At 34.7% G+C, this 10258-nt stretch overlaps 1 protein-coding gene across 1 annotated transcript; it reads right to left on the reverse strand.

The window, feature by feature from the left end:
• Positions 1–5036: 5036 nt before the first annotated feature.
• On the reverse strand, positions 5037–7458 carry LOC140831771 (pirin-like protein). Its single transcript, XM_073195519.1, has 7 exons — positions 7198–7458; positions 6908–6957; positions 6530–6568; positions 6407–6435; positions 6257–6319; positions 6039–6142; positions 5037–5562 (listed from the first exon to the last, which is right to left on the reverse strand). Exons 1-7 carry the CDS (start codon positions 7416–7418, stop codon positions 5076–5078), a joined length of 993 nt encoding a protein of 330 aa, XP_073051620.1. The 5' UTR covers positions 7419–7458; the 3' UTR covers positions 5037–5075.
• Between the last annotated feature and the right edge of the window lie 2800 nt (positions 7459–10258).

The raw sequence follows: 10258 nt of genomic DNA on the forward strand, positions 1-10258 counted from the left end.
TTCACACCATGCCCCATGAAGTCTAGGTCGTGCCATGGTCAATAAAATGGCCACTGGAACGAGTCGAGACAGCAAGCAAAGCAAAACACCCCTCACGCACGCAAAGGTGCTCTCGGGTGAATCTTTTCGATTGTTGCTGGAATATTTCGAATTGTGGCTGGTCTAAAGCCCATAGCCATGGTTCAAATCATTCCTTGGGATGTTGGTAAGAGGTTTTGGTCGGTGGTTCAAGCCCCAATGGCCGTTAGCCTCGCAAACGACACAAGCAACCCAAGCGCAGCTGCTGGAATTTCTGTACAGCAGCTTGCTGCGTCGGTTCGGTGGCTCGTTCGAGTTCTCGGTTGGCTTTTAGCCTATGGCCTTGGACTGGACAGTGCACCATTGAGTTGGGAAGGTCATGCTTTTGACCGTTCATCATTCGGATCGTTTTTGAGGTCGTACGAGAATTTACGGTGCGATGTGCCAAATTTACTCTCGAAAGAGCGTTTCACGTTTTGGCCTCCATCCACCTAGATTTCGACCCTCACCATTTTAGGAGCATTAATTCATCATTTTAAGCGTATTTTAATCATGAATGATGGTTCAGTGTTGGTTCGGGTTGGTTCGGAGTCATGATTAAATACGAAGTCGTTAGACGTAATTGTCGCATTTTTCAAACTTAGTTGCATAGCTTGGTCAAGTAAAAGTCATTGCATATTTTTCATAGCATATTTAGGTCGCAGCGAGCCTGGGAACGATCCAATCCAGTTGGTAAAATAGTACAGGATTTTTCATTATGCCATTTAATTATATTACGTGCATAAAATTAGAAAATGCTTATTTTTTAGATTTATGCGATATTGCTTGTGGTCAATTCACTATCATGGGAGTATTATTTTATCCGGTCGCCAGTGACCGATCAGTTTAGTTTGGTACCACCCGGTCGCCAGTGACCGATCAGTTCAGTTTGGTACCCCGTCGCCAGTGATCGGACAGTTCAGTTCAGTGCAGAGGCCACTTGCGTAGACCATAATCTCAACAGAAAATCATTACATTTTTAATTCAGTGCAGGGCTTCAAGGAGCAAACATTTTTACTATGATTTTTCAGTTCAGTTATGCACGTATTATAATTGCTCGTACAAGTTATTTTTCAGTATGCCTCATGACATGATATTTTGCCCCATTCAAAATTTATGATAGTATTTACTCGTTATCTACGATATATGCATGCTGAGTCTTTAGGCTCACTAGACTTGATTGTTGTAGGTACTGATGACGTCATGGCCGAAGGCGGTGACCAGTGAGCTAGCTTGGGTCGGCAGTAGTGGCACCCGAGGACCTCATTTACAGCGCTTGCCATTTTTATGCAAACATTTTTACCAGTTGTTGAATATTCTTAAATTGTTATTTTTGCAAACAAATATTTTCTTCCGCTGCCATTTTGAATATCAAACTTTGTTTATCGGTTTATTTATGAATGAGGCATTTTAATTATTTTAAAAAGAAAATTTTAAATTTCCCACAAATTTTCAAAGTAAGGATTTGCAGGCCTTTACAAATTATATGTATATTTTTTAGTGAAAAATTTGGACTAGAGCATTCTGGTCGGGTTCGATGTCCAGGAGCTGGTGCATTACCTAGCCAAGTTTTCCCAGATCAGTATAAGTCTAGATTTTTTTTAACAAAGAGTAATATCCCTACTTCTGATGTTACAAATAAATTATGAGAAATGGAAGATAAAATGAAAAGTATGGAAGAACAAAGACAAGAAAAAGTGGAGCGGATGAGACATATACAGGCAAATACTCCACAAAATGCACATAAAAGTCAAAGATCTCCATCAATGTCATATTCGGACAGTGATTAGAAGAAATTTGAAAAACACTTTTATTTTATCCATTGAATTTGAAATATTTTAAGTTATTTTATATTAGAAATTGGAGTATTATTGGTATTTTATGTGGATAATAGTGCTTTATTAATTAATGATAACATTTATTTTGTGGATTGAAATATTAAATATGAAGTTTTTTATTGTTTATTTGATGAATATTTGTCTATCTATTTTTATTGGTTGATGAATTGTTTCTAAATAATGTATATTTGTTTCAAAATAAAATACAGTAAAAGAGTAAATTATTGCTAAATTGAACTTAGGAGCAATTCCAAATAATTTTATTAAAATCATTTTAAAATATTGGCTCAAACATTGCTTCTATATCTTTTGTTTTACGAATGATTTGAAACAACTCTTAAATTCACTGCTTGAAAACGGTCCTAAATTGATCCAAATTTATCGCCACATGAAATTATTAATTTCAAGAATGAATGGAAACCGTTATAATATTCTTGGCTTGAGGAACGGTTCCAAGAAGTTCCTACGTCTAGTATCTTCTCAAAAGTGGTTTACAACTACTCCTAAATTCATATATTTAGAAATGGTTGAAAACTGCTCTCATATCGACAACATATAGAAACGGAGGAAAACCATTCTTATTGCCAACTTTTTCCAAAGCGATTTGACACCGGTCCTATATTTCTTGCTCCTATATCGATGACATATATGAGTGATTTGCAACCGCTCTTAAAGTTTTGATATGCACGACATGTATGATCATTGTCAAACCGCTCTTCAGTTGCTATCATCAATAGCGGTTGCAAAGCACTCTTCGATTGATGGCGTGCAGGATCAGTGAATGACCGTTCTTACATCTCACTCTTTTTAGAACGCTTTGAAGCGGCTCCTAAATGCACAGCTATGGGAGTTAGGATCGGTCCAAAACCATTGTAATATTCACAATATGTACAATTGGTTTCAAACTGCGCTTTAATTGGCAACATCAATAGCAGTTGCAAATCGCTCTTATATCCATGGCATGTAGGAGCGGTGTAAGACTATTCTTAAACTTCATGTCTTTTAGAACACTTTGAAACGGTTCATAAATACACAACTAAAAAAACGTTTCGAAACTATTGTAAATATGCATGATGGGTATAAGCATTATCAAACCGCACCTAAAATAAACAATAGAAGCGGTACTTCAACTTGTACCACCGGTTGAAAAAATCGCTTCTATAAGATATAGGAGCTTCAATAAGAGGAATGATTTTGGAACCGGTTGTACAAGTGCTGGAGCGGTTAAAAACCGCTCTTAAAATTGAAAAAACTGCTTCTGTAAGAGTATTTTTTTGTAGTGCGGCAAAAGCTATTTTAGCCCAAAAATCGAAATAGTTGGAGCCATAGCGATCACGATACAAGGTAATAATCTATACTATCTATGAATATTGCTTTTAGAAATTTTGTTTATGCATACGCACAACCCTCACTTGTTAAATTGAATGAAATTTTTTAAATTCTGTTGTGCTAAAGGGTGCAAGAACGTGATATCACAAGAGAGCCACTTTTTGAGCATATTGGGAAAAGTGGTACATCAAGGGAACCATATCTTGAACTTGTAAAATCTATCTTTAAATTCCCGTTGTTGGTGGATCGAGGGTCAGACTATGACAATGATGTCATGTTCTGAAAGAGGGGTGATTGTTATACTATTTTCCCGCATGAAAAAATTGAAGATTGAAAAATGAGTGTATGCAGTAATTAATAATTCAATTTAAAATTTATGATCTCTTGATGGTGACATTGCGTTTAGTAGAGATTTTCTAACCATTCAGTTTCACAATTGCCCTCTAAGACGCCAAATCAATCTATAAACTTAAAGAAGCATTTGGAAACAGAATTTGTGTTTGCAATATTTAAAAAATAGTGATTATTGATTTTTTCTTCATTAATTTCTGGGAAAAAATTTAATAATTATTATCTAAATTGTGAAGGAAAAAAGAATAATAACTTCTTTTAGAGAACATAAACACTCTCATTGATAAATGATCCAAATCTATAACAATAATATTTGATGTATGTTGTACTTCATATAATGGTCTATATATATATATATATATATATATATATATATATACTTCCTGTTTTATTCTCTGGATTTTTATTAATATATTTAGAAGTGGCTAGTGGAGAGAGGGAAATGTTTTCGAAATGGGAAGTATTATATTAAAATTGTAATGCTAAAGTTTTGATGATAACAAATATATTGCACTAAAATTTGGTTTTTGATTAATTAGAAGAAAAAGTAATGCATGTGTGATACCTTATAGATGAGCCCATTATCCCTAGCTCATCCCTAGCCCAAATGGAAGACAGGCTCATCAAGGACTTAGATATTCTCTTATAAATAACAGGTTTGAGTGTTAATTCATTCATTCACTATATTGTTTTCAGCAGCACCCGTAGATGTTCTCACCATATATCCTCAGTCTCTGATTTGAGCGTCGGAGAGCCTACGCCAGGACACTCTCCTGGCCCCCTTCTAACGATCTTATTTGTAATTTCAGGCTCAGGGTAATTTCAAAACTTGCGTATGGACTGGTGACACTTACTGGAAGCGGACCGTAAATTTCCCGTGAGTATCAATGTGAATTTAGAATTTTTGAAGGAATGATTATTTTTCCCATGTAAAAAATGATAATTCCTCGGATGAGTATACTTAATCGATTTTCTTTCATTGTTGCTAAGTCGTGTTATTCCTTTATTACTTTGTTCTTTATTTAACTTGCTTTAGGGCTCTATTTGAAAATACAATACACACAGTTTCTGTTTCGAAATATCCAATAATATATCATATAAAGAAATTCTTTTTACCGAGCCCAAAAGGCAAACATAAAAATAAAGATCCTAATTTATTTCCGATTCAATCTTTGCCACATTCTTTTGTTTTGCGATTGAGTGGTCAAATGAATTCCACTCTTGGTGAGATGCGCACTCAAAGCATCATTAATACCAACTCACAACAAAAGTTTACCCACTGCACTCATTTAGGACTTTCCGTCACAAAAAAAAGGTTTTTTCCTCTGGTATATCTCAAGATTATATTGTTTCATGGAACTATCTGTGAGATGAATTGAACTAATCTATATATAGGATAAAAAATAATAATTTTGACGTAAAAAATAATAATTTTGACAAGTCAGATCAGGTCGGGTTCAAAATGCGTCTCACAAAATTAACTCGCTTAGACAATCTCATTCAAGTTATAGATCTCCAGTACCTCGCCTTTTCGAAACCATTCCTCCCATATGAATAATCTTCGATGGTCTTCTCGATTTCGGCCTGTGAATTCATCACAAAAGGACCATGTTGAGCTACTGGTTCGTTGAGCGGCTGCCCACCGACCAAAATAAACCTCAATGGTACCGAAGATTTGTTCCATACGCTAAGGCCATCACCAGGACCCAAGACGAGGATATGGTGTGTGGATGTAGGATGAGAAATTTGGGTGCAAAAGATTCCTTCACCTTTGAGCACATAGACGAAGGCATTCCATGACTTGGGGATAACTTGATGGTATTGAGCATTTGGTTTCACGGCGAAGTCGAGAAACATTGTCGGGGTTTGTGTATATACCAGAGACTGGACCCCCATGGACTCCCCTGCAATAATTTTAACGGTAACTCCATCTTTCTCCACCCTTGGGATTTCTTTATCGAGTAGTTCTTGGTACCGTGGTTCAATCCTGAAGATTAACAAGGAGGATTGTCGATAAATGTAAACAAGTTCTTCACTTCATTAGGACATTTCTCACCTCTTAATACAGAAAAATAGAACAATATAAAGTTGCATTGCTACAACTGAACATGTGCCAATGCATGAATGCATACTTTACTCAGATAGCCAAGTGTGGCCGCTCTTTCTTACCTCTCTGCACACTGGCCAAATTCTGTAAATATGTCCTAGATATCAATTATCTTCCAGTACGATTCATCGAAAGAAAAAACATTTAACGAGTCAAGCTATATTAAATGCAGATCATTGTTTTGTTGTTTTCGTAATTCTACTGCCCTCAACTAACTGATGCAACCAAATCCAACATACTCAAGAAGTGTACTGCTAACTCGAACCACCGACTCAATGCAATGTCCAATCATCAAACTTCAAAGTGTGAATACATTTAGTTCTCTTCATGTACATCCAAAGAAAGGAGATAATTACATTTTATTCTTGGAAGCGAGATTGATCCACAGCTGCAGACCAGTGTTTGGGCCATCCCCTGCAGGCATTTCCGAATGAACGATGCCTCTCCCTGCTGTCATCCACTGGATGATTCCGTTCAAGAAAATTTTAAAACACACAATGAATAGGGGAAACAAACATTACTAGGCTGATAAATATTTCTTAGATAGCAAACATTAGAATTTGTTATCCATTACCTGAATATCGCCCTCATGTATCGTACCCTTGTGCCCAGCAAAATCTTGATGAGTGACACCTCCCTGTATGCAGAAGAAAACTTTGAGTTTGATATTCACATTTAGAACAAGTAGACCATCGACAAATGGTGTCTAGACAAACCAAGTTACCTGCAACACGTATGTAACGGTCTCGAAACCTGTAATGCAAAATGCCATACAGCTTGAGATTTATTATTTATTCACAATTACTAAATGATAAAATCTGAGGCATGTTGAAATGCTTCAAATTACCACGGTGTGGATGATCGGGAAATCCAGCAGGAGGTGAAACTGTGGAATCAAATTTACAGAAATTAGGAAACAAAACAGATTCCTGATAAGAAAATGAAATAGAAGTCGAAACCTCTGTTTGGATCGATGAATTCGGATTTGACATGGGATTAATATCGGTCTAAAGAATGTTCATATCAATACATTTCAAATGACTACATTTTAGAAGATCCGAATCGAAAGAAGATGTTCAAATTCTCAAACTTGGATTTGATAAACCAACGAGTTGAATCCATGAATCTAAACGCCGATGAAATCAAGAATGTTGAATGGTTCAATTAACTGATTGAATAAACTTAGTCAACGCAAGGAAAACAGCAGCATATCATAAAATATTACTTGAAAATTCATCCAGCATGAGGAATGGATCCAGAGACTTCAATTCTTGCCTGAAAGTATACCAACCAAACCAATATCTTTAAACCATTGATATCCCAATATACCCACCAAATAACATCTCAGATCATTTTGAAAATAACATCAAACAAAATCCAACAGGGATTTTCCACTTAGAAAATTCTAGTAAATAACAGAAAAAAACCACCAAAATTCAATAAAAAAAATGAATACCCATCAGACAAAATTTACATACAAAACAAGAAATACATCAATAAATGGAATACAAATACCGTCCAATGCTTCTTCTAGCTACAGCGCCGTCACCCTCACTCTGTGACTTGGCCAACAATTTCATGGAAACCAATCTCGGCTGCAAAAATCCAAAGTTTTCTTCCGAAGAAGACATGATTTTTCTCAAAGAACAAGATATTGTTTTTCTTTGTATATTGCTGATTCTGGGAATTGTCGGCTTCTTAAGATTCACCTGCAGAAGTTTATATAAAGAAATCATACAAAAACCTCTCCTTATTGGTGTTTTGTGGCTTTCGCTGAAAGGGAAGCGTGATATCTATATATGGAGAGCGGTTGTATGGCATGTCGAGTATTGATTTTTAGGTGTGTCCGCAAACTAGGAGTCAATCATGCCCCCATCTATACTTTTTTTTTCTAAAAAAAAAAAAAAATCTCTTATGAGACGATCTCACGAATCTTTCATGCTCCCATCTATACTTTTTTTTTATTTTCTAAAAAAAAAAAGAGGTCTCTTATTAGACGATCTCACGAATCTTTATCTGTAAGATGGCTCAACTCTATCGATATTCACAATAAAAAGCAATACTCATAGCATAAATGTAATACTTTTTCATGGAAGTATTTTTTCATGAAAGACCCAAATAAGAGATATGTTTCACAAAATATGATCCGTAAGATCGTTTCACATAAGTTTTTGCTAAAAAAAAAAGACAAAAAGAATAAACTAATTAATTTTAATTTTTAATATATACCAACTTTTTCGCCAAATTTTTTATGAAAATAAGATATGATAAAATTTTATTCTACAATAGTTACTTTTTATACATAAATTTAATATACTTAAATTTACAATTTATATTCAAATTAAAATGTATAATATCATCATATATAAAGTTTTTCAACCCACTTTGTTTATGGTTCAATTTTTTCTTATTTGTGAGTGCTATTTTTTTATGTATATTCCGGGGATTTACTATATCGAAATTATTTATGTAAGTTTAATTAAACTAAAGTGTTTACATATTTTATGCAAATATATATTTTTCCATAGTATGAAAAAATTATATTTATTAACTATATTTTTATTTTGATAATTATTAATATAAATTATGCCATTTAAAATTTTTGAACGATATTATAAATTATTTTCTTAAATTTCAATAACTATATACGTGGAAAAATAAAATATCATTTATAGGACTACTTTTTAAATTGTATCAGCAGTAACAAAACTAGAAGTCCAAACAAGAAAACTCCATCTGGAACAGTTGAAAAGTCAAATGATGATATCATCATGATGTCAGAATGATAGAGATTGGGAGAATTTGGAATCAGTATCCAAACCAAACTCAATTTGGTGTCAACTCTCTGGTAAGAGAAAATTTGTTAATATATACCAAAACTACCCTTATACTACCCTTATTCATTATTTAATTTTAATTGATCCCCGCGCTCTCCGAAAATGGTATCAGAGCGAATGGTTAATTTATTTCAAACACAAATTTTATTATTACTAGTAACTAATTGTATGAGAAGGAGAATTTTGAAAAAATTATGAAGCCTGAACTTCTGTTCGAGAAAAATAATTTACAAGGAATATTCCAATATTTTGGAATATAAACAAGTGCATCTAACTATTGTTAGATCTCAGAAGCCAGAAGGGAAGCATCAATACCCTCAAGTAAAACATCAGGTAAACTTATGATTCAAACAAATAAGTTTCTGGAGATAGTTCCAGATTCCTCTAAGCTCTCTTCAGATTTTAGAGAAATTCAGAAGACAGTACAAAATTATGGCAATATGCTATATTTTGTACCACAACGAGTTGAGAAAATCATTGAAACCCAGGAAGAAATTCTTGGAATATTAAAGGATATTCAAACAAGAATTTAGAAACTGGAACAACAACCTAGTTCCAGTAGACGAACTTCAGGAGATTGGTTATCACCATCATTTGGTACTGAACCTTTGTTACATCAACAAGGGAAGGCCAGAGTGGTGTCAAAACCTTTGACTGAAGAAGAAAAGATGATCAATCTAATCAAGTCTGTCTCAGAAAAGAAATTTATCTGATGACAACTTTAGAAAGGATTGGTTTAGAGGATCTACAAGAGCTTGCGGAATCTTTCGCAAATCTCAAAGTAGTAGATCTAAAGATGAACACAGCAGTAGGTGAAACATCACCTGCTATAACCTGGTCATCTTCTCAAGAGCCACCTAGGGAAAGTGTGGGATCTCAAAATGTAAACATGAGAGAATCTCAATCTGATTTCCATACTGGTGGAGGATCACACCCAGCAGGGACAACGGCAAGGAGAAATCAAATTCCTTTGCACCAAACACCCTATGGGAAAACTGTTTTGGATCCTATACATCCTTACGGGATTATGCTTAACCTTGATATATTAGACTTCAAAAACAGAGAAGATCTCATAGATGATTGGACATCTGCTATGAGAATTGCAGCAGGAACACTCGATCTCAACAAAGAAGGATTCATTAAACTTTTGGAAATGAGCCTTATGGGATCAGTGAAAATTGCTTGGGACATGACTTCATTAGACATGAAGGAATCAGTCCTAACAGGTGAATCTCTTAGTGAGATTGCTGGAAAAATGGCTACTATATTTAAAGCACACTTCATAGGAGTAGACTACTTCAATAGTCAAGATACAGAGAAGAAGAAGAAGAAATATACTCAAGCTCTGTATAGTCTGGAATTACATGATATATGTTTAGTGGATGAATATATTATGTTATTCACTAAATATAGATGGAATTCAGGAGTCGAAGAAGATATAGCTATGCAGCTTTTCTTCGCAAAAATGCCAAGTCCCTGGAGAGAAATGCTCATTAGGGAATATGTACCTGGAAATCCAGATACATTGGCACGAAGAGCCTCTTTCCTCAAAGGAAAATTGGCAGAATGGTGCCATATGGCAGCATTACAAAAGAATTACAAACGCTTAAGGGGTATCAATAAAAGAACTCCTTTGTGTTGTAAGGAAAATGATCTTCCAACAATTATTGGAAGTAAACCACAGAAGCATAAGAGGAAAAGTTTTAGGACTCATCCCTATGCACGAAGTGGAAGAAGTT

This window comes from Primulina eburnea, chromosome 5 (assembly GCF_022965805.1).
Source record: "Primulina eburnea isolate SZY01 chromosome 5, ASM2296580v1, whole genome shotgun sequence".
In the NCBI taxonomy this organism is placed as follows: domain Eukaryota; kingdom Viridiplantae; phylum Streptophyta; class Magnoliopsida; order Lamiales; family Gesneriaceae; genus Primulina; species Primulina eburnea.

Bases quoted from the DNA above. Each gene is read 5' to 3' on its own strand.
- LOC140831771 (XM_073195519.1), bottom strand. From the start codon at position 7,418: ATGATTTCTTTATATAAACTTCTGCAGGTGAATCTTAAGAAGCCGACA. The intron at 6,958-7,197 runs GTATTTGTATTC...GTATACTTTCAG, and splicing joins GCTAGAAGAAGCATTGGACG to GCAAGAATTGAAGTCTCTGG. The intron at 6,320-6,406 runs GTAACTTGGTTT...TTCTGCATACAG, and splicing joins CCGTTACATACGTGTTGCAG to GGAGGTGTCACTCATCAAGA.